Here is a 23,661-nt window from a genome sequence, read left to right as displayed (position 1 = left end):
CATCAGGGCCTGCCCTGGGGGCGCTGGAGAGGGCCCCAGGGCCAGCCTGCAGGCAGATGGGCAGCTCTTTAGCCACTGGCCTTGCCCCCTCTCAGCAGCCTGCCAGCCTGCAGATTCTGTAGTGCCTAGAGGTGCCAGCTCCATGGGCTGCTGCCCTGTTCTCAGAGGCCTGGACCCAGGCCCTCCAGGGCCCCCGTGCAGGCACCAGCACGGCCTCCCTCAGCAGCCTCAGTTCCCGTTCCATGGGGCCCATCTCTGAGCATCTACATTTTAATGATGTCAGCCTCTGCCACGTGTTCCCACAGCCCAGGGGATGGGAGCTGCTTCCTGAAGTCCCTGTGTCCTTGGTGCCTGAGGGTCTTCCTGCTGCTCTCAGTGACCTCGGTACTCGCACCCCCGGTGAGATTCTCTGCTCATGCCGTGCGTGTGGCTTCTTTGCCTGAGATTCCCACCCCAGTAGAATGGAGGCCCAGCGAGCCCAGGCTGGCTGCGGTGTTCCACGCTGCCGTCTCTGGTGGGTGGAACGGCGTGCGGCCGCCTTCCCTCACATCCTGTGTGCTGAGTGGACTGGGTGGACTTGCCTGCCGGTCAGGTGTGAGTGGCGAACGTCCCGGACATGGCTCTTGGTGAGCATTCCACAGTGTCGTCTGCTTGTCGTGTCTTGGTGTTGGCTTTTTACAGTCTACTTCTGTTGTTCAGAAGACTGCGGTCTCAGTCCTCAGGCCTTGGGGTGTGGCCCCGATGACGCGGGCCCGAGTGCTGCACCTGGATGATGCTGGAGTGGGTGTGCCTGTGCCTCTGCCGCCCATGCCGTCCCTCAGCCGGGAGCATGTGTTGCTCTGGTTCATTTCTCCCATCTCCCTTCGTGAGGGGAGGTTTGCTTCACAACCCGGCTGATGAGTTTTTCCAGGCCGGGCTCAGCCCCACGCCCCTGGGGCTCTGTCTTCCCTCTGCGGCGCCGTGGAACACACGCTTCACGCTACATCGTGCAGCCGCTGCATTTCCTCAGACCGGGTCTGTAAGGAAGCCCAGGTTCAGCTGTCCGATGCTTGACAGGCAGACACCAGAGGCGAGAGTGGAGGAAGAGCGGGCGTATTCAGAGAGCCGGCGATCGGGGAGGCGGTCACCTACGGTCGCAAAGACCCTCTGAAGTCAGTACTGATCTCAGGCTCTTCTTATGCTAAGGGTAGGGGCGGGAGGTGGGGGTGGGACCAAGAGGTGACTGACGACCCCTGAGGATCTGGGAGCCAGCGAGGGTCCGAGGAGGTCAGAAACGTCTGTCCTTGGCCAGGCCACAGTACTCTTGCAGATCTTTAACAAAGCCTGTAGCTGTTTCCACCTTCCCCTTCCATCCCAGAGTTAGTAGTGTTTGCATTATTCCCTCAGTACACTAAAACTAGGAGTGGGTAAAGACCCTTTAAGCAGCAGAGGAGGGTGTGCTAGTTCTGCAGAGCCGCTGTTGCAGGGCGAGGGCTGGGCTTGGGGCGCCCCGGTGCTGGCTGCGCTGCCTCGCAGAGGTGGCCCCGGTGCCAGCCGTTCTGCCTCCCAGAGGTGGCCCCGGTGCCGGCCGCCCTGCCTCGCGGAGGTGGCCTAGGCTGCGGAGAGTGGGTCAGAAGCAGCTCAGGCCACATCTAGTTCCTGGGCCCAGTCTTGGCACCTGACTCTATTGCACTGAGCCCTGGTCCTCAAGCTCCGGGAGCCTGAGCTCTGAAGCAGGACAACCACTGTCCTGTGGGTGTGCGTTACTCGCATCTGCTCTTGGTGGGGGGCTCCAGCCCCACATGCGCCCCGCACAGATGTGAGCGCACCCTCACTCAGGACTCGCATCTGCTCTCGGTGCTGGGCTCCAGCCCCACATGCGCCCCGCACAGATGTGAGCGCACCCTCACTCAGGATGCAGGGTGTGGGTTTGTCGGGCCCCCCTCAAGGCTGCCCAGCCATCCTGTGCTGAGCTGAGGGCGCCTGTCACCTGAAAGACAGCACCTGTCACATTCTTGCCTTTGCACACTCTGGCTTTAAAGCAGAGCACGGGGAACGGTGGCATTCTTCGAGTTAAATGATCACACGGAGCCATGATTTAAAGCACTTGTGAACTTTTGCACCTGAATTCAGTGATTCAAGAGTAGATTTTACAGCCCTTGACTATTAAATTGGTCCATGAATAGTTTAAAATTGAACTGGAGCCCAAAGTAGCCTCATAATATGTGTCTCCCGTGAACTTTGTGCCTGTTTTTTATTTTATCTTGCGTATTTGGTTATGCAGCACCTGGAGGGGACGGGGGGCCGCTGGCCAGTGCTGCACCCGGGACCAGTGTCAGCATAGGCCTTTCCCAGGCGGCTGATGGGATAGGAGAGACTCAGAACGGTTTCCTCTGCTCTGGCATCGCAGCAGTCCACATGGAAGACTCTGACTAGATGTGGGGTGTTTCCCCACCCGCCAAGCAAGCAGTCGGTTCTGCCTGGGACACCAGCCGTTCAGTTCAGTCTCACTCAGTTCTGTTCTGACACTGTCTGCCTGGAGGTGACGTCAGACTCTGGGGTGAGGGCCCAGTCCCCACCTTCTGGTGCCTGTTGTGAGCCGCCGCTGTGCTTCTGACCGGCCAGATGTAGACTGGGGTTCCAGCCACCCAGTTGGGATTCCCCTTGAGTTTGATTAATTTGCTGGAGTGTCTCGTAGAACTCAAGGAAACTGAAGGGCCTGCAGCTTCCATGCCCTCCCTGGACCGCCACCCTCTGGGAACACCGGAAGCCCTCCCAGCTCAGTCCTTTTGGGTTTCGATAGAGGCCGCCACCCTCCAGCACCAGTGGAAGCTCTCCCAGCTCCGGTGAGAGGCCTTTGGGTTTTGATGGGGGCCTCGTTAGGTGGATGTCATTGACTCTGCCCCTGCTCATTGGTGAGCCACTCAGCCTTCAGCCCCTCTCCTTCCCCGAGCTTAGGGGTGGGACTGAAGTCCCCAGCCTCTAGTCCGGCCTTGGTCTTCCTGGTGACCCGCCCCGTCCTGCAGCTGCCTGGGGGCTGCAGCCACCGTCAGTCATTGGCACATGGAAGGCCTCATCGTGAGAGCCCGAGGGTTTTAGGCGTTGTGTTCTGGGAGATGGGCTGACGATCAGATACATATTTCACAAGATCACATGAGGCTGAAATGAAACGCCCGTGTCCTGGACGCCAGTGTGTTGGCCCCAGTCCGTGGGCTTGTGCAGCTTCTGCTGGGGCTGGCCGAGGGTGGCCAGGCTGGGGTTCCCGCCATGCTTGGCTGGGTTAGGACCGCCACCAAGTCCCTTCTGACGTTCTGTGAGTGTTGGATTCGCATTCATTTTCAACTTACCCTTTATTTAAAGACTGTAACTGTAACTGAGTTACAGTCAAAAACCCCATATTCACTTCACTCAAACATGAGTCCAGTGGAGACCACTGCACAAGAAAGCGCCATCCGCCAGCCCCGGGATGAAGCTTTCCCCAAACCACCACCCAAGAAAGTGCCATCTGCGGCCGGGCACGGTGGCTCACACCTGTAATCCCAGCACTTTGGGAGGCCGAGGCGGGCAGATCACAAGGTCAGGAGATCGAGACCATCCTGGCTAACACGGTGAAACCCCATCTCTACTAAAAATACAAAAAAATCTAGCCGGGCGTGGTGGCGGGCGCCTGTAGTCCCAGCTACTCGGGAGGCTGAGGCAGGAGAATGGTGTGAACTTGGAAGGCGGAGCTTGTAGTGAGCTGAGATCCGGCCACTGCACGCCAGCCTGGGCGACAGAGTGAGACTCTGTCTCAAAAAAAAAAAAACAAAAAACAAAAAAGAAAACGCCATCCGCCAGCCCCGGGATGAAGCTTTTTCTCAAGTCACGTAACTAAAGCCAAGCAGAAGCAATTGATGGCCAGGAAGGTGCAAGCCTGAGGGTGGTGTTCATGGCCCCATCCCACATTCCTGTTTCCAAACATCTTGGCTCACTGCAAGCAAAAAAAAAAAAAAAAAGTTTTTTTTGTATTTCTACTAGAGACGGGGGTTTCACCATGTTAGCCAGAATGGTCTCGATCTCCTGACCTCGTGATCTGCCCGCCTCGGCCTCCCAAAGTGCTGGGATTACAGGCGTGAACCACCGCGCCCGGCCGCAGATGGCTCTTTCTTGGGCGGTGTTCTGGGGAAAAGCTTCATCCTGGGGCTGGCGGATGGTGCTTTCTTGGGTAGTGGTTTGGGGAAGGCAAAGCTTCATCCTGGTTCTCCTTGATGGTCGCCTCACAGGACTGTGGTCCCCGTTAGCTTTTCTCCATCCCAATGCTGTGGTTTATTTCCTTGAGATTTAGATAAGATTTCCTTTGGAAAGAAGTTTGTGATACTCAGTACAGTCGTGTGTAGCTCCTGTGTTCCAGCGCTGTTCCACTCCGCACCTGCCCTGGGCTGTCTGAGTGGGGCTGGGCCCTCACTCCGCTGACTCGCCCCCTCCCCAGGGCGGCCTCTCCCCTTCCTGGCTGTGTCCCTTCCTGGGAGCACCCTCGTGCCTCGCTGCGGAGTCCTGACTTGCCTCCTCTTGGGCGGCCTCTCATCTCTCCTGGCTGCGTCCCTTCCTGGGAGCACCCGCATGCCCGGTTGTCCCATGGGGAGGTGGAGTCCTGACTCACCCTCTCTCCGGGGCAGTCTCTCCTCTGTGCGCCTCGCTGCGCCCTTCCTGGGAGCCCCCTCGGGTGGGGAGGTGGAGTCCTGGGGCTCCCAGAATCACAGAAAGCCGTTGCATCATAGGTGGGTTCTTGCAGTCAGGGTCAGTGGACGCTGTCATTTGTCTGGCTCCCAAGTCAGCTTCTGAAGGATAGAGAGAGAGGGACAAGATCCAAACCCCTGAGGCCCGTTACTGCCAGGCTGTGAACTCGGAGACTCACCAGGAGTGGTTGGGAACCACCAAAGGCTTCAAAATTGCGTGACACGGCCCCTCTCTGCCGTCTGAGGAGACAGCCTGGTGCCCAGTGGTTGAGGGCCCCAATGAGAGCCGTTGGGAGGCTATTGTGGTAACGCAGGTGACAGGCAACCAGCACAGGGACTGAGGCAGAGGGGAACGTGCAAGGAAAAGGGAGGATTCAAAAGCAGAAATCAAAGGAACTATCAGCCACCCGAAGGGGCGGACAGGGAAAGGCCTCTTGGGCAGGCTGGAGTTGGCCCTGCCCGTGGCGTCGGCCCGCAGGAGACCTCCGGGTTCCCAGTGCTCAGCACCAGGCTGTGCTTTCAACCTCGCAGAATGTTTTTAGAACAGACCCCCCCAGCAGGCGCCCGGCGTTTGCTTCCCCGCACCACACTGCACATCTGCAGTGATTCAGAGGGGAAGCGCTGGCTCTGCAATCTCGCTCATTCAGAAGTCCCGTCTCCCAAAGGGCTGCGTCGCCGACAATTTTTCCCATTGTGTGTGGAGTTGAGCTCCCCTCCCACTCCCTGCCGTGTTCTGGAATCACCCTGGGAGTCTATTTGAAATCCAGAAACTCCTGAAAGGCCTTAAGTAGCTATTCAGCAGTGCGGAAATGGCAGTGAGGGGGCCGCACGTGCAGCTCTATTTTAGGGTGTCCTGGTGGGCTTGTTCCTAGGGTGGGGCGGGGCGCGGTGGGGTGGTCACCCCAGGCTTCAGTGCTTTGCCCTCTTGTCTCTCCCGTGCAGCGCCCGGGGGCTGGAGAAGGCCAGGCAGCAGCTGCAGGAAGAGCTCCGGCAGGTCAGCGGCCAGCTGCTGGAGGAGAGGAAGAAGCGCGAGACGCACGAGGCACTGGCCCGGAGGCTCCAGAAACGGGTCCTGCTGCTCACCAAGGTGATTTATGCCCTCACATTTTGATCAGAGTTGCAGGGAGCTGCGGGCGAGCGCACACCTGGTCAGCGAGATCTCACTGTGGAGGCAGGAGTGCTGCAGCTGGGTCAGTGCAGCTGGGTCACGGTTGGCACTTTGGCCCTGGGTTGCCAAGAGGGTTCTGGGAATGCCAGAGAGTGCTCAACCCCGGTGCTCCTTCTGGGACTCTCTGGGCCTGCTGTGTGCCCCACCCTTTTCAGTTCCCCCGGCATCTCAGTGTCCACCCCGGCCTGGTGCTGAGCCCTGTAGAGCGTTCCTTGTCGCTGCGGACCCTCTGCAGGCTCCCGTGTCCCCTGCAGTATGCACCCTCATGCTTTGCCGTCCAGTGATGCCGGTTTCGCTGTGCGGATCTTGGCCTGGGCTTGGGATGAAAGCTGCTTCCAGGTGTGCCCCAGCCCCACCTGTGGGTGGCTTCATGGCCCGACTGTAATCGTCAGTGCCTGCGGGGGTTCTCATGTCTGGCACTGTGAGCAGAGGTCGCTGGAGCGTGAAAGACAGTTTTTGTGAGTGTTGTTTAAAATGTTCCTCGAGCACTGAAATTTCAGAAGACAAGGCAGGAAGGAAGTAAATCTGTACCCAGATGCTCTCTGGGCCAGGGCGGGTGTCCAGCTTGCTGGGCGGAGGCTCCCCCTGTCTGCCTCCAGCTAGTGGTGAGTGGGCGGAGGGCTGTGTCACCCTGGCCTGGGATGGATGCTGCACCTGTCAAGTGCTGGGAGTTGTGCCTCATGAATGTTTGCCTGTTCTTGATCGTTTCTGATGAAAACCAAGGCTCTTTGCTGCTGGGACCTCTTGGTTGTGGAGCTTTTAGAAAATTAGTAACGTTTCTGCTCCGAAGCTGCTGTTTTATAGTTTCTCCAGCTCGCTCCTGGGCGGCTCCATGCTGTCTCCTGAAGGAAAAGTTCACATGGGCCCGGGTCCAGAACACAGGTTGAGCTGGCCCCTGTGCACAGCTCAGAGGCTGGCCCCAAAGCCCTGGCTTTGCAGGTGCACCCCAGACAGGGACACTCGAAATGTTCTCACATGGCTTTTCAGCTGGAGCTGTCTGCCGCCTCTGGCAGAGGGGACACCCAGCCCTGTTGCATGGTCAGGCACAGTGCATTTCTGTGGAGCAGCTCTAGGACCTTCCCCCGTGCTCCCTTCTCTTCAAACACCGTGTCTGCTAGTGTGTCAGCTTCTAAGCAAGATGCATGCGGTGCATGCGGCGCAGACTGTGTGGGCACAACCCTTGGGTCATCCACTCTCTAGTGGGGTCAGGCAGTAGCACCAAACCAGCACCTGCCACCCACCTCCACAGAGGTGGACGGCGTGGCGATGCCACAGAAGGGCTTTTCTCAGGAGGTGGTGTTCATGTGGGGACCCAAGGATTTCCCCTTTGTGAAAGTGTGTGGAGAACCATGGCGGAGGGAGAGAAGGCCGCTTGTCACAAAGCGCTGCTGAAGTCACCCTCGAGGCCTGGAGCCAGAGGAGACAGCGGCTTGGGCCCAGCAGGTCACAGCATGTGGGCTGACCACTGCGGGAGGTTCCGGCAAGTGCAGCCCAACCCTGCTGCTGAGGAGAGGCCCTGGGAAGCAGAGGGGGCGAGGCTGTGTTCTGTCGGGGTGGCGGGACCCCTGGGCTTGGTGATCTTTGAGTGCGCGATGACATGCTGTGGTCCCATGATGCGGGAAGCTCAGAGCTTTCTTGGGGAGGAGGAGTGGGAGGCTGGGCTGGGAGCTGGGCCTTTCTCTGGGACCTCAGATGGCCCTCATTGTCTCTGGGTCTCAATTCTCCTTTCTGCTAAACTCTGGGCTCAGGCCCGATGACCCCAGGGTGTCCGGGAACGTGGCTGTGTTCGCGTGGCGCCCCCTTGAGTGCACCTTGTTGGCCCACTCCGATTCTGGGTCGGGGCTGGGGAGTGACGCCGGCCCACACCGGCCGGGGTGCAGCACTTTGGGGTGGTCCTGCGTGCGTGGCGTGGGTGAGTTACAGGTGTGACCCCCACACGAGGGCAGCCCCGCCGGGCCTCAGCTGTGGCTCATCCTATGGGAACCTCCTGGTTTCTTAAGTCAGCAGCTGGAAGCTGATGGGAAGAGTTCCCTTTACAGGTCACGTGTGGGTCTGAGTGTTCTTGTGTGCTGGGTCTGGCCTGCAGCCTGACGTTCTGTGACCCAGAGGACACTGGTGCCACTGCCCACATCCCCTCTTAGTGCCAGGGCTGCCCACATCCCCTCTTAGTGCCAGGGCTCCTGGCCGTGATGAGGAGTTGCACGCAGTCGCTGGATGTCTGGTGTGGTTTTCGTCCCTGTGGGGCTCCCTCATGGCCCAGTGGAGCCCCACAGCCTCCTGGGAAGTCTGCGCCTGGCTTCCTTCCTGCCGTTCCTCTTTGAGGGTCACCCCGGCCCACCCAGGGCAGGAAGTTTCTGTTCTCTGCTTCGCAGGTGGAGCACCTCTGGCACTTTCTGGCCCACGCCGGCCTACCCCCGGCCCTGCTGTGCTCACGGGCCTGCTCTGTGTTAGCAAAAAGGTGGATATTGATCACCGGGCATGGACTGGTTGTTTATCCCGACGGAGGATCGATTCCAGTCCCCCGTGTAGCCCCAGGCCGGGGGTGCAGGATCCGTCCAGCCAGCCGTGATGAAGCTGTTCACTCAGCCATCTGGAGGGAGCGGTGTGCCTGCTGCTCTGGGTCTGTGCACCTCGGTGTTGGCCACTGTCCACCTCAGCTCTGCACGGCAGCCCGCCCGGCTGGCTGGTGGTTGAGGAGCGCCTTCTCTCAAGACACACCCAGGAGGGCTGCGAGCCTGCGGCTGGTGGGGGCTCTGGGCCTCTGGCGTCCCATTGGAGGCCCTCCTTGTGTGCTTGACATTTTAGTACACAGTGCTTGGAGTGTGCAGTTTTATTTCAAGACCTTTATTAAGCGGCTCTAGTCTAAGGATTTAATTGTTACCGAGACCTAAGAGTATAATTACCTTGGTAAAATATCGTGACTATTTTAAGCAGTTGAAAATTGGCTTCTGGAACTGGGTGAACACAAACCATTTTCCTGTTTGAAATGAGCTGTTTCTCCAGTGCCCCACGCTTCCACAGTATGGCTGCAGAGTCCTGTTTATGGAACATCAGTAATACAAGCTAACTTTTAGCAAGAAACTTTTAAAATTACAGAAAAGCTTTCCCTTCCCACCTCCCGTTTTCTACACTCCACCCTCCCTCCCTGTTTCAGAGCAGATCATTTACTGGAGGCCACGGGCTGTTGGTGAGCAGTTGACACTGGGTGTCCAGTGGCGTCTGACTCACGTCGTGGCTGCTGAGCGCGGTGTGGTTGTCGTGGTGACATCCTGCCCTGGGAACCCGCACAATGGGAAAGACAGATTTGTGTCTTCCGGAGTTGTCGAGGGTCTGAGTTTTGAGCTCTGGGCTGGGGTCTTGGGTCTGCACTGGCTGAATGAACACGTTCCTCGGCCACCTCCTCCGAAGCTGGGGTTGGTGACGTCAGACATTCCCCTCTCCCATATCCTCGCTGCCTGGAGCATCAGATCTGCTCGCTCCCATAAAGTTCCCTTTGTCAATCCAAAAACCCTTCACAAACATTCCTGACGATCCACGGTCTCAAAACCAACGTGGCTGGGCCTGCTGTGGGATTGGGAGCAGATGAGCCTTAACAAGAGGGCTGGGACCCTGGACACGGCTGCCACCCTTCACGATGGGAGAGTGTGGGGAGCTGGTGTCTGTATTTGCTGGGTGCAGTTTAGGCCAGATGCGTCCAGGAGACAGCTGAAGGCAGATGGAGACTGGGCCCAGGAGGGCGGGGCTGCTGCTGTTTCAGAAACAATCAAATAGGGGGTAGAAGGCAGGAAGTACCAGGGGACCCCCTCAGAGGACTTCCATGGTCTTCCTGCCTCACATCCAGAAGAGAGTCCTGGGAGAAGCCTCTATCCTCCCTTGAGAACCCGCTGTCCTCCTGGAAGAAGCCTCTGTCCTCCCATGAGCGGCCACCGTCCTCCTGGAAGAAGTCACCATGCCCCGGGAGAAGCCTCTGTCCTCCTTTGAGAACCTGCTGTCCTCCTGGAAGAAGCCTCTGTCCTCCCATGAGCAGCCACCGTCCTCCCGGGAGAAGCCGCTGTCCTCCTGGGAGAAGTTTCCGTCCTGGGAGAAGCCACCATATTCCCAGGAGAAGCCGCCATCCTCCCGGGAGAATCTGGCATCCTGTGGGAGAAGCCGCTGTCCTCCTGGGAGAAGCCTTTGTCCTCCTGGGAGAAGCTGCTCTCTTCCTGCTATGTTCCTGGCCCAGAGGCAGCTCTTGTGAGTCTGACCCATCCCAGCCTCTTACAGGGGCCAGAGCTGCCTCCTAAGGCTCCCTCCCCATGCTGTGGCCCCTTCCCAAGGGAATCGGGGGCAGGGGAGGCAGGCTTAGCTCAGTGACCCCTGCGCATGTTCTCAGTGGACTCTGCCAGGACTTCCTCTCTTCTTGGGGGTCATATCTGTGCCCAGGATGCTGTGCTGGAGCCTGTTACAGGAGGGGCTCCGGGTCCCCTTCTGGTCCATCCTAGGAGGCAGCGCAGTCCTCGCCGGGACTCTCCCAGGGCTGTGCTTTGAGGAGACCCTTCCATTTCCTCCTTACTGCTTCCTCCTCAGGATTGTGTGTGCTGAGGGCAGAGCAGAGGGAGGCTGGCTGCCCCGAGGGAGCTGAGGCCACAGGTGCTCAGGGTCAGAGTGGCCCGTGGGCCCTGAAGGAGTGTGTCCTGGTGGCCGTGCCCTGGCCACAGTAGAGGTGGGCGTGGTGCACGCCGGAAGAGGACAGGGCCTCGCTGGCACCGTGCTCAGGCTGCGCAGCGATTTAGAAATGCACCCACGTTGCTGGAGTGTTTTTATTTTTGAACAGGTTATTTTCATCTGTCCTGGAATAGCACGGTGGAGACACACCTGATGCATGGTTTTGCTTCCGTAGGACGTGTGGGTAGAAGTGACATGGAGCAGAGGCAAGTGCTGTTACTTATTTTGTGTTTATACAACTTGGGCAGCTTCCACTTTGGAGACCACCCCAACAAGGTTAATGTAGCTCATGCCTGCCCCAGCCACAGACAAGGCCGCTGTTCCTTCAGCTGAGCGCCACTTCAAGTCGTTGGCTTGCTCTTGCTTCCAAGCCCCGATCTCCCCGGAGTGTGTCTGTTTAAGTCCTGGGATCCGGCACAGCCTGGAGCGAGGACGCGGAGTCAGGCACTCCCGGGGGCCCAGGACTCTGCTCACTCTCAGTCCTCCCGTCTTTCTTTCCAGTGTTCTCGTGAAACACATGGCGTGTGCAGAGATCATATAGAACATATACGTACAGCTCAAAGCATGCAGCAGGTGCCCGCGTCTCAGTCCTGGCGTAAGAAGCAGAACAACCTCGGCTGTCAGAGCCCTGCTCTAGGTGTGGAGCAGCCCTTCCCTCATTTTTCTTTCCAGGTTCATCATGGATGTGCATCTTTAATCATTGCTCAGCTTTTCCCATTTTTATGTTTTCTGTACATAGACCCACGCGTCTGTGGCTTCTTTTTGTTTTTATTTTAACATTATCCTTTTGACCTTCGTCCCCGGGAATGCAGCGTGTTCCTTTTCGCTGCTGTTGTGCTGCCGTGCAGAGGGAGCGGGTCACGGTTTAGTGACCTGACGTGTGTGGTGTTCCAGTTTTGCCCTCACGTGGTGGATGCTGCAGAGTGGGTGTGGCTCAGCCCCACCTCGGGAGGCTTGTTCTCAGTAGTGTCCGTGTTGTAGTTCAGTGTGCACAAATTACAGACACAGGACAGATAGAGGAGCAGGTCGTTAGCAACCCCAGCAAGACCCTCATGCCCGGTTCCAGCCGCTCCCTCAGCTCCAGGGCAAGCCCCTCCTGACTTCACGTCGCTGTTTTGTGTTTTTTTTTAAAGACAGAGTTTTTCTTTGTTGCCCAGGCTGGAGTGCAGTGGCGCGATTTCGGCTCACTGCAGCCTCCGCCTCCCGGGTTCAAGCAATTCTCCTGCCTCAGCCTTTCGAGTAGCTGGGATTATAGGCGTGCACCACCATGTCTAGCTAATTTTTGTATTTTTAGTAAAGACGGGGTTTCACCATGTTGGCTGGGTTGGTCTCAAATTCCTGACTTCATGATTCCCCCACCTCGGTCTCCCAATCCCAAAGTTCTGGGATTACAGATTTGAGCCACCGTGGCCAGCCTTCAATTCCCTGTTTTTTTTTTTTCTTTGTTTTTTTTTTTTTTTGAGACAGAGTCTCGCTCTGTCACCCAGGCTGGAGTGCAGTGGCGTGATCTCAGCTCTGCAACCTCCGTCTCCTGGGTTCAAGCCATTCTCTTGCCTCAGCCTCCTGAGTAGCTGGGTTTACAGGTGTCCACCACCACGCCCAGCTAATTTTTTGTGTTTTTATAGAGACTGGATTCCACCATGTTGGCCAGGCTGGTCCTGAACTCCTGACCTCAGGTGATCCGCCTGCCTCGGCCTCCCAAAGTGCTGGGATTACAGGCGTGAGCCACTGCACCCGGCCAACTTCCCTGTTTTTAAGCCTCACGTAACAGAATCACATACGTGTACTCTTTTGTGCCTGGCTTCCATTACACATTATCTTTGTGAGAGTCATGTGTGTTGTGCATAGCTGAGATCTGTTGATTTTTCTTAATTACTCTGTTAAAGTTTTCCATTGTATAAAAATACCACTTTTTAAAATATGCTTGGCTATACCTGGTATCGGATGGTTTCCAGCATGGGGGTGTTGACTCTTGCTGATGTGGACGTTTCTACCCGTGTGTAACGTTTGGTGATCCTCTGGGCGCCCTTGCGCTGGGCACGCCCAGGTGTGGCATAGGGTCAGTTCCCGGGGCTGCCACCCCCGCCAGAGTTACTGTGCCAGGTGGCATTCCTCCTGGGGTGTGGACGGTGCTGGTCCCTCCAGGCCCTCACCTCCGGCCTTTGGTTTTCTCCCTGGTGGGGGCCTGTACTCCAAAGCTGTTGTTTTCACTTCCCTGAGACTTGGTGAAGCTGAGCCCCTTTTTAAATACTCACTGGCCAGTTCGATACCGACTCCTGGGGGCACCTGGACAGGCTTTCTGTTCCTATCCCCGTTGGGCTTTTATTTTTATTTTATTTTAATTTTATTATTATTTTTTGAGATAGAACCTCACTCTGTTTCCCAGGCTGGAGTGCAATGGCTTGATCTAGGCTCACTGTCACCTCTGCCTCCTGGGTTCAAGCAATTCTCCTGCCTCAGCCTCGTGAGTAGCTGGGACTACAGGAATGTGCCACCACGCCCAGCTAAGTTTTGTATTTTTAGTAGAGATGGGGTCTCACCATGTTGGTTAGGCTGGTCTTGAACTCCTGACCTCATGATCCGCCTGCCTCAGCCTCCCAAAGTGTTGGGATTACAGGCGTGAGCCACCGCGTCTGGCCTGGGCCTTTAAATACTGTTTGCCTTTTTCTTACTGAGTTGTAGTTCTTTACTCTGGATATGAAAGTCTTTTGTTGACGAAACGTGTTTAGTTATCTTCTCGTAGTCTGTGGTTTGCTTTTTCACTCTCGGAATTTCTCTGTTGATGATGTTCGTGCAGTCCAGCTCACCGATTTTTGCTGATGCTGGTGCTTTTGAGCCATGATTAAACAATCTTTGCCTCCCAAAGTTGTGAAGATACTCAGTGGTTTCCTTCTAAACACTTTATTGTTTACCTTCTACATGTTGCTGCTTTTGTTCTGTGAAACATGCTGTTGATCTGGCAGCCTCTATCGCACGTGTGGTGATGCCACGGCCGTAGCCCAGGGACCCCTTGTGGCCATCCCCTTTGGGGCTTCCTGGTGTGTTCCATGGGCTCTTTTTTTAATTTGTTTACGATTCCATGCTGTCGTCCTTGCCTCCTCCTTCCAGTGTTTCCCTACGTCCAGGTGAAACGCAGCATTAGCGTGTCTCGGCGTTAGCGTGTCTTGGCATCAGCATGTCTCGGCGTCAGCATGTCTCGGCGTTAGCGTGTCTCGTGAACCGTGAGTGCCACGTGTTCCACCATTTACCTTGATGGCCTTTAATTTCTCTCAGCAAGTTTGATGGATTTTAGGGGAGATGTCTTACATGTCATTAGACTTCCTGCCCTATGTATTTGAATGTTAGATGCAGTTTTAATGTTGTCTTCTTGGACTTTCATCATCTGTGTGTGTGTTCCTGGCCTGTGGATGTACCAGTGGGTCCTTCACATTGACCCTGCACCTGACAACCTCGCTCTGATGCTGATGTTTGACATACACACTCATACTTTCTGAGAGATGCCGGCCATGCTTCCCCGCCAGCGCCATGCCTCTCCTCTCCCCTGGCCACGCTTTCCCGCCAGCCCCATGCCTCTCCTCTCCTCTCCTCCAGCCCCACACCTCTCCTCTCCCCTGGCCACGCTTTCCCGCCAGCCCCATGCCTCTCCTCTCCTCTCCTCCAGCCCCACACCTCTCCTCTCCCCTGACCACACTCCCTCTCCAGCCCCGCACTGCTACGCTCCCCTGGCCATGCTCCCTCTCCAGCCCAGCACCTCTCCTCTCCCCTGGCCACAATTTCCTGCCAGCCCTGCGTCTCTCCTTTTCTCCAGCCCCGTGCCTCTCCTCTCCCCTGGCCATGCTCCCTTTCCAGCCCCATGCCTCTCCTCTCCCTTGGCCACGTTCCCTCTCCAGCCCCATGCCTTTCCTCTCCTCTGGCCACACTCCCTCTCCAGCCCCGCGCCTCTCCTCTCCTCCGCCCACGCTCCCTCTCCAGCCCCGCGCCTCTCTATGCACTTCCCTCCAGGTGCAGTGTCATGGAGGAATGATGACAGTAGGCACCTCGTCTCCTTCAGGCTGTGGTGGCCGCTCCGGTAGTCCATCAGTCAGCACGGTGTGTGCTGGATGTTCTGTGTGATACTCTTTCCTGAATTAATGAAATCCTCTTCTACTTGTGCTTTTCTAAGAGTCTTCGTCACGAAGTCCTACCCCATACGTTTTGATGTGGGTTGTTTTTGTTACTGTTCAGTTCGAAGTATTTTCTGACATTCTCTCTGGACTTGGAAAGCCTGGCCTTTGAGCAGGATTTAGCATGTTCAGAGCATATAATACAGGTGAATTGGCAAGTTGAAAAGAGATTGAAAAGGAGAAACCCAGACTTGGTTCACTCACTTGATCATTAATTTTTCATTCCCCAAATTCTACTTCTTTTTTTTTTTTCTCGGGAGGCGGGAGGAATGGAGTCTTGTTCTGTTGTCCAGGCTGGAGTGCAGTGGCGTGATATCAGCTCACTGCAACCTCTGCCTCCCAGGTTCAAGCAATTCTCCCACCTCAGCCTCTGAGTAGCTGGGACTATAGGTGCACACCACTATGCCTGGCTAATTCTTTGTGTTTTTAGCAGAGATGGATTTCGCCATGTTGGCTTGGAACTTCTCACCTCGAGTGATCTCCCCCGCCTTGGCTTCCCAACATGGGATTACAGGCATGAGGCACCGCGCCGGGCCATTCCCCAGATTCTTACTGTGCGTCTCCTGTGAGCCTGGCACGTTTAGCTGCTGTGGAAAATAGCAGGGAACTGCACAGCAGACTGGGAGCTCAAGGGCCTCTCTCTAGGTGGGGCAGGTAGCAGTCGTGTTGAGGCGGTGATCGCTGCTGTGAAGAAGGTGAGGCACTGTAGGGTCCTGTGCCGGGACCGCTGCTGTGAAGAAAGTGGGGCACTGTAGGGTCCTGTGCTGGGGATGTGTGGGAGGCGTGAAGCCTTTGAATAGGTGACCTTGCTGAGCCCAGAAAGTCACTGCGGGGAGAGCCGAGTCCATCTGCCGCGCTAGACCAGGGTGGGGTTTGGTTTGCTGTGATGATAGTTGGGAAGGTGGTGGAGCGAGGTCCCGTGTCTCCCTGGCTTTCGTGTGGCAATGCTGTAGGTGGTGGTGGGAAGATCAGGGGCTTTGGCGTTAGCACAACCTGTGTTCCTCTCCGCGATCAGCTGCCTGTGTAGGTTTCTGTGGCCCTACAGCAGTCCCCCGGGCTGCCCCTCGGAGCCACACCAACTCCTTGTCCTGGTTCTAGTGTTGAGTAGGACTTGTCCTTCTCCCCTCCGTGATAATGGGCGCTGGGTGGGAGCCTGTGGGAACTCCATGGTGGGCATTGGTTCGAGGTGAGCACCGCCCTTGCTCACGTGGGTGTCCCCCGGGTCGCTTTGCACATGGGTCCTGGAGCCAGCCTTGTACGTATCTTTCCTGGATAGCCGTTCTGTGGTTTCTACCTCCGCCCCGTGGGAGCCTAAATCTGGCTGTGTGCCTCTCCCTCCCGTTAGGGTGTGGGATCTAGCCCTCTTCCCCTAGAGCAGAGCAGAGGACTTCCATCCCTGCCGCGGAAGAGGCTGAGCGAGCCCCACGCTGCCTCTGACCGCCGTCTCCTCCGCTCCACACCCCGCTTTAGGTCTGAGGCTTCGTGATCGGCATGATTTCTCTTGCTCTTTCTTTTTTAATACTGAAAATTTCTGGTCTTAGGTAGCGCGGAAGGGAGTATTTGTAACACCCAGTACCTGCGGTGTCGTCTGGAAAGCATCATTCTCTGTGACCCTCTAGGGCCTTGTCTCAGACAGTCATGCTCCCTGTGGCACCCGCCCAGGCGTGGGGGGTCAGCTCTGTGGCCCCATGTTAACCCAGCAAACTGAGGCTTAAGAGTGGCATAGAGACTCTGCCCAGGCCATGCGGCTAGCCTTGATGCTAGATTTGTGGGTTGTTGTTTTTTTTTTGAGACAGAGTCTTGCCCTCTCACCCAGGCTGCAGTGCAATGGCAGGATCTCGGCTCACTGCAGCCTCTGCCTCCCGGGTTCAAGCAATTCTTCTGCCTCAGCCTCCCGAGTAGCTGGGATTACAGGCGTGCACCACCACGCCCAGTTAATTTTTGTATTTTTGAGACGGGGTTTTGCCATATTGGCCAGGCTGCTCTCGAACTCCTGACCTCAGATGATCCACCCACTTCAACTTCCCAAAGTGCTGGGATTACAGGTGTGAGCCACTGTGCCTGGCCCTAGATTTTTTTTTTTTTTTTTGAGACAAGGTCTGTCTCTGTCACCCAGTCTGGAGTGCAGTAGTGTGGTCTTGGCTCACTGCAGCCTCGACACCTCGACCTGGGGGACACCCACGTGAGCAAGGGCGGTGCTCACCTCGAACCAATGCCCACCATGGAGTTCCCACAGGCTCCCACCCAGCGCCCATTATCACAGAGGGGAGAAGGACAAGTCCTACTCAACACTAGAACCAGGACAAGGAGTTGGTGTGGCTCCGAGGGGCAGCCCGGGGGACCACCCCAGGTTCAGGTGATCCTCCTGCCTCAGCCTCCCGAGTAGCTGGGACTGCAGGTACCACTAGCATGCCCATCTAATTCTTTTGTGTTTTTGTAGAGACGGCAGAAATCTGAGTGTGACTTGGTAGCTCTGGGGTGCAGCCTGCGGTCCCCACATCTCACCAGCTCCCCAGTGGTGCTCCTGTGCTGCTCCAGGCCAATTCTGTCAGGGGTGGTAGAGGCCTGGACCATGCTCTATGATGTGGACCACAGGGGCCGGGTCACACAGCTATGCCACTGACTGGCCCTAGGCCTGGCTCACCCTCACCTCCCCCTGAAGACCACTGCCCACCTGCTATCCTTGCTGTCTGCCCCCAGAGGACATAGATTCTGGTGTGTGCTCCTTCACGCCCTGCTTTCTGTAAGGGTTTGTGGCGTGCCTCTGCCTGGCACTGTCGTGGCACGCGCCCCCTTGCTGTGCTGCCTGCCTAGTGCCTGGAAGGAGGCTTGGCCCCGCTTCCTCTGTCTCCTCTGTCGCCGCCCTTTGTGACAAGTTTGCACTGTGTACCTGTACACAGGACAGATGGTGTTCGGGCCCTGCCGTCGTCCCTGGGTCCCAGCCCCACTCTTCTGTGCCTCCTGCTGTTGTGACCCGTGCAGCCCATCTTCTCTCCTGGGCTTTAGCCTCTGGGGATATCCAAGGAGCAGCCCTGAGTATGGCATGTGCTCCCCGCTCTCCCGTCACTGCGAGGGCGCGGCCCAGCTGAGCACAGCTCAAGTTCAGCTTCAGACCCTTTTGTTCTTACTTAAAGCACATCCTTCCACATACACCTGCATCGGTGGGAAGTCTGCAGGAGGGGCCCTGAGGCGCTAGCCAGCCCGCCTTCCTGGTTAGCGTTTGCTCTGCTCAGTGAGATGGCCGCTTCCCTCCACAGATAAGCAGGGTCCTCTCGGCTTTGGAATTTCTAGGTGTTACTATATCGCCCTTTCACATTACCTTTCTAGACCGACATTTCTATTATATCCATTTAGGAAAGAACGTCCACTTTGTTATGGGACAGTGCCATTTGCACGGTTATTAGAAAGCCAACCTTGTCACAGACACTGCTGCATTCTCCCTCCGAGAGGGCAGCTGGACCTGGCTGTGGCAGAAAAAAGTCCCAGGGAGAAAAGCAGTTTTAGGAAATACAGCGAAATCAGAACAATATACCTTTTTTCCCTCTCCAATGCGAAGATGGTTCTTAAGATCGGGTTGTGGGATGTGGGCCGCTTCCACCAGCCCGAGCCCTCCGCGTGCGCCCACCCTCCCTCTCGACCTCAGGTACACGGAGTTTGGAGGCTGCGTTCCACTGGATTCAGCTCACCCCATCTTTACTCTAGGCTCTTTGAAAAGACCACAGTCCTGCCCCTACCCGCCCATGGGTGGGACTTTCTGGACAGTTCCAGGTGAGACTGTGGAACTCCTGGCCCTTTCAGGAAGATTTGAGGAGACAGCCACACCACTGTGTTGGGGAAGGTGGGCTGGGAGCAGCAGTGCTCGTGGGCTCTGGCCCTGGTGGGAGTGCCCTGTCTATGGGCAGTGGGTGCAACCCTGACCCCTCCCACCCTGCCTTCCCCTGCAGGTGCTGGTGGCAGGTGTGTCATCAGAAACCCCGATGAGAACATTTCTGGATGGTGTCGCTGAGACAAAGCTGTCTCAGGTCTCCGTGTTGAGGGTGGCTAGAGTCAGGAGCCCCTGGAGCACTGTAGAAGCCAGGTCTGCTTTCTTTTTTGAGGAGTGATGGCCTGTGTCCACTTCATGGTGGCAAATCACACTTGGAGAGCTCGGTCACAAGAGCCTACTGATAGCTGCAGCCCAGAATGCAGGACCTGGGTCACAGGCTCCCTGGCTTCACCCAGGGTCTGTCTCTGCCCCCACACCCTGTTGGCCTGGGGCACCCCCATAACCCATGTCCCCAGGCCCTGGCTGGAACGTGCCATACAGGGAAGACAGGCCCCACCTTTGCAGCCTCCTCTGCTTCCCCGTTGCTTTCCCGCCGCCCGCTAGGGCCTTGGGGCCTTCACACAACGTCTCTCCTTCTCAGAACCCAGCTTATCCCCGGCGTCTGGTTCACGACATCCAGGCAGGCCCTTTTTTCCCTTGTTCACCAGCGGCCGGCACGGTTCCTTACATACAGCAGGCACTCAGTAAATGCCTGGCGAATATTGGACTCCTTCACCTGCAGGAGGTGCTGAGACCTTCGGAGTGGCCAGGGAGCAGGTCTCCTGCCTCTGCCTCACCTGCCCTGTGCTCTGCCCCTGCCAGAGGACTCTTGGTCCCAGCCTCACACTCTGCATGGGCCTCTGCAGCACCACGTGCACGGGGCCTGCGATGCTGCCCCCAGCTGCCAAGGCCACAGCTGCTGCTGCCCATTCCGGCTGCCTCCAAACCCACCGGTTTTCAGGAAGGGCCTGCTGCCAGGTGGCAGATACCAAGGCTTCTGTTTCTGATGCCTGAGCTAATGTCAGCAATGTGGAAAGGGCATTTCAGTTTCCCAACAATGAAAGTTGCAAGAAGTGTAGCTGTCAGTGGCAGAGCAGGAAGGAGGGCAGTGGCTGGGAGCAGATGCCGGGGCAGGGACGGCTCGGCCTTCAGACGCAGGCACTGGAGGCAGCACCCACCCCTTCCCTCCTCAGGCTGGTGGAGGAGCCTCTACTGTCGTGGGACTCGGGGCAGCTCTCCCTTCTGGATTTCCTCCTCCAACATGTCCTGCTGGAGACATGTGGCTTCCTTTCCTCCCATGGTCCTGGAGGCCCAGTGCCTCCCTCCCCCGTGCTCCAGGCTGGGGCCCCAGCTCCCTCCCGGTTCCTCTGCTCCGGACAGCAGTCTGTGACACCAGGGCCATGCCCATGCCAGCTGCCATAGCTGCACCCCAGCTGCTTGCTCCAGGTTTGTTTTTCTGGTGTACCGCTTTGTAAAGACTGTGGAATTTGCACACTGATATGTGCGTATTTGTATAAAAAGGATATGTTTGACCTGTGACCAATAACGAACATGTCTGTTTATTTCTAAGATATAAGGACTTATAAAGATAAATGTAAGTAGGGTTTCCACTGTATCTCTAGGCCTCAGTGAGCTGTCCGGTACCCTCCCTGCCTGCTGTGCCTGGGCCCCCATGAGCTGTCCGGCGCTCTCCTTGCCTGCTGTGCCTGGGCCCCCATGAGCTGTCCGGCGCTCTCCTTGCCTGCTGTGCCTGGGCCCCAGTGAGCTGTCCGGTGCCCTCCCTGCCTGCTGTGCCTGGGCCCCAGTGAGCTGTCCGGTACCCTCCCTGCCTGCTGTGCCTGGGCCCCAGTGAGCTGTCCGGTACCCTCCCTGCCTGCTGTGCCTGGGCCCCAGTGAGCTGTCTGGCGCCCTCCTGGGCTGTCACTTGCTGTCTGTTGGGCGTTGTGTCCGTGCGGTCTTCCTGAGGTTGTTTCCAGCTGCGGTGGCGGCAGGTTGGGCTTGGTGTCAGCAGGCCTGGGGCTCCCGCCACGCCACTGCCTGTGCTCTGTTGCTCACATGAAGGGGCCAGGGAAGCCTGTTGGCATCTGGAATCATGCCATAGCCGGCTGTGGCGGGGCTGTGGCCGTGCAAGTGGCGAGGATGATAGGGTTCTGCCCTTGTCCCTGGTCACCCTACTCCTGCTCTCGCTTCCCTAAGGCCAGCCCCTCCTCTCTGATGTGTGTGGAGCGTGGGTCTCGGCCTGCCGGGGGCTCCTTCATGGTGTTCAGGGGGTGCACAGGTGTTGACTGCATGAATGGTTGTCTTTCTGCTGGCTGTTTCCCTGCCTGACGCCCCTGTAAACATCCATTCCCAACACGCTTCCCAGAGGATGCCTGCCCTTGGAGTACTTCTAACAAAAGGCTTCCCAGTGAAATCAGTTTGCAACACCCCATGTGGTATAGCCTGACACGGCACCTGCTGCTCAGCTCGTCCATGGCTCTGAGAAGCCCTCAGGGGCCCCAGGCAGCTGGTCGGGGTTGGGGGACGTGGACAGCAAGGTGACCCAGCAGGCACAGGGCAGCTGGTGGGGGGGGTGACCCGGCGGGCACAGGGCAGCTGGTAGGTGGTGGGGTGGGGGACAGCAAGGTGACCCAGTGGGCACAGGGCAACTGGTGGGGTGATTGGGGGATAGCAAGGTGACCCTGCAGGCACAGAACAGCTGGTGGGGTGAGTGTGGGACAGCAAGGTGACCCGGTGGGCACTGGGCAGCTGGTGGGAGAGGTGGGGGACAGCAGGGTGAACCCACAGGTGCAGGGAAAGCCCAGTCTTCATGTGCAGTTTCCATGTCTTGTTCCTGGGCTTTTCTGAATTGTGAGTTTCTAACATACCACATTGAAACGTCTTGGATCTTGCCTGCTGAGCCACGTGGGTCTTCCTGAAGGCCAAGGTCAGCGCCCCCCTCGCCACCACTTCATCCAGACCCCAGGAGCCCCTTGTGTCCAGTAGGCCGAGTCTCCCACAGCACCACGTGGGTTATGAATGAGAAACCTGGAGTGTCCTGCCTAGGAGAGAGGCTGTGGAATTCCCAGGCCCCCTCGGCTTTGGAGGTTCATAACAGAGAGACCGGGGTTTGGAGAGGAGCCCAGGGAGGCATCTCCAGTGCCTAGGCCAGGCCTCATCCAGCCGGCACAGGTGGCTTTGGCCCAGCCTTGGGGGACACAGGCAGAGCCTGCAGCGTGTCTGGGAGGGGCTGGAGGGACCAGGCCCGGAACCTTGTCCTAACTACCCAGGCTTGCTTTGGCCTGACATTGTCTCTCTTTGTGCTTTAAAAGTCTCCTCTCATGTTTGGTAGAGAAATGTTCTCTTTTTAAACTCAATTTCGAAGAAATCCACATCTTTGAATAACCTTGATCTTGAAAGGAAAGGAAGTTGGCTGCAGGTGAAAATGGATGGTCATGCTCACAGGCATGGTTCCCTGCCAAGGAAGCCTCTTGAGTCTTCCCGCTAAAAATAGCCGCAGCGTCCTGGTGGTGGTGTGTGAACCGTCTCCAGGCCCCTCCTGGAGACATTCAGAGATGTTAAAGGTGACAGGCTGCCTCACCTGGCCGCTCCACACAGGTGTGTCTGCCCCTGGCCTGTGGGGCTCAGGTGGGTGGCCTGCTGACGGCCGGGCAGCACTCGGGGTACTGGGCTGCTTGCTCGGCGGCCTCTGCCCCTTCAGTTGTCCTTGGTGTCATGGCACAATCAAGAGCCTTGGAAGTTCCCTGTACCACAGTCTGGGCGGGTGCCTGGGTCCCTGTGTCCATGGTCCTGGGAGAGGTCCCTGGCCTCAGAGGCAGAGTTGTGGAGGCTCTGGGCTTTCTCCACGCCAGCGATAGGCCACCGTTGACTTGTGGTCTCCATGGTTCTGTGGGTGCTTCAAGGGAGCTGCCAGATAGATCTAGCCACAGCCTGACACCAGCCAGAGTGGAGGCGGCCCAGGGACCCCCTGGCTCACCTCCCTCAGCCTGGTGCTTCTGTCTGCCCGTGTGGGTGTGGACATGGGTCTGAGGCGCTGGCTGGGGGATTCCCTGCTTGCAGCAGGCACGTGAGGTTCCATCCAGGTCTCTGGTTTCTGGTCTGGCCTCATACCTGGCTTAGCTCTCGTAGGAGTGCAACGGATGGAAGGGGTAGTGATGCCTGCAGATGCTGGGTGAGGTTCCTTGTGAACGTGTGGTCTGGTGCCCTTATGTTGGGTGACGTGCCCTGTGAACGTGTGGTCTGGTGCCCACAGATGTTGGGTGAGGTGCCCTGTGAACCTGTGGTCTGGTGCCCACAGACGGTGGGCGAGGTGCCCCGGGAATTGCAGTGCTCGATGGTCCTCCAGGACACTGGTGCTGACGAAGCAAATCTGGCCGCCCACGCCAGGCAGTGCCCGGTGCCCCTCGGGTGGCTGCTGCCCTCCAGCAAGACGTGGGGGTGCCGCTGGACCCAGGTGTCCATGAAGCCCAGGCACAGACCTTGCTTCTGCAGGAGGCCCCCGGGCAGGACCAGGTGAGTCCTTTCTCCTGCTACCTCTTTGAAAATCTGTTTTTAAACTAAGCTTCTTGAGTGACATCAGAAGGCCCGTGAGCTGTTGAGCTGCCCCGAGCCTTTTGCCACCCATGGTGGGCATGAGCCACCTGCTGAGTCAGCTTGGAGTCAGCAGAGGCCATGGACTGGGGGCCCCCACTGTTCAGGGAGAGGGTCTGGCCCTGGGCAGGGCAATGGGAAGGGAGGTGGTGGCCTGAGGCCACCTGTCTCCTCGGGGGAGGAAGCCTAGGAGCTGGAATCAGAAAACCCGAGTTAGAACCTGAACTCTGTCACTCTCTCACATGTGCCTGGTGCCAGCTCCCTTTACCTCTCTTCACCTTTGCTTCCTCTTTGGAAGAGTGAAGCATGCACGCCTCACCCCGTCTGCACACAGAGCCGATTTACAGATTCCATGAGGGAATGCTCTGAAAATATTTTTAAATTGTAATGTTCAAATATGTGTGTGAGGTAGTTCATCATCAACTCACTCAACAAACATATGGTTAGTTCTATTCTAAGGTGATGTGTGTTCCTAAAAGTCGCCCTCCTACACAAAATCACCTTAAAAACAAGATGGGACCCTGATAAAAATGGCAG

At 57.2% G+C, this 23,661-nt stretch overlaps 2 protein-coding genes across 8 annotated transcripts in view; both read left to right on the top strand.

The window, feature by feature from the left end:
- Positions 1–23,661, top strand: part of MAD1L1 (mitotic arrest deficient 1 like 1) — a 412,602-nt gene that overhangs the window by 159,232 nt on the left and 229,709 nt on the right. For all 6 annotated transcript variants that reach the window (XM_030932978.1, XM_010366657.2, XM_030932977.1 and 3 more), the window contains exon 12: positions 5,637–5,781. In XM_030932978.1, the coding sequence (XP_030788838.1) occupies positions 5,637–5,781 (145 nt within the window). The remainder of the gene's footprint in view (positions 1–5,636; positions 5,782–23,661) is intronic.
- LOC115898326 lies at positions 9,762–21,016 on the top strand. 2 transcript variants are annotated; one of them, XM_030932980.1, is made up of 3 exons: positions 9,762–10,095; positions 10,676–11,203; positions 18,432–21,016. In XM_030932980.1, exon 3 carries the CDS (start codon positions 19,001–19,003, stop codon positions 19,922–19,924), a length of 924 nt encoding a protein of 307 aa, XP_030788840.1. In that variant the 5' UTR covers positions 9,762–10,095; positions 10,676–11,203; positions 18,432–19,000; the 3' UTR covers positions 19,925–21,016. The 2 variants fall into 2 exon arrangements, with proteins under 2 accessions (XP_030788840.1, XP_030788841.1); XM_030932981.1 differs by lacking the exons at positions 9,762–10,095; positions 10,676–11,203 and having other exon boundaries at positions 17,064–18,497; positions 18,674–21,016.

Source organism: Rhinopithecus roxellana, chromosome 6 (assembly GCF_007565055.1).
Source record: "Rhinopithecus roxellana isolate Shanxi Qingling chromosome 6, ASM756505v1, whole genome shotgun sequence".
Taxonomy (NCBI): Eukaryota; Metazoa; Chordata; class Mammalia; order Primates; family Cercopithecidae; genus Rhinopithecus; species Rhinopithecus roxellana.
Note: the sequence above shows the minus strand (reverse complement) of the source record. Positions and strands in the feature narration are given on the sequence as shown.

What these genes read in the sequence shown, in the direction of transcription:
- LOC115898326 (XM_030932980.1), top strand. Translation starts at nt 19,001, where the DNA reads ATGTCCCCAGGCCCTGGCTGGAACGTGCCATACAGGGAAGACAGGCCC.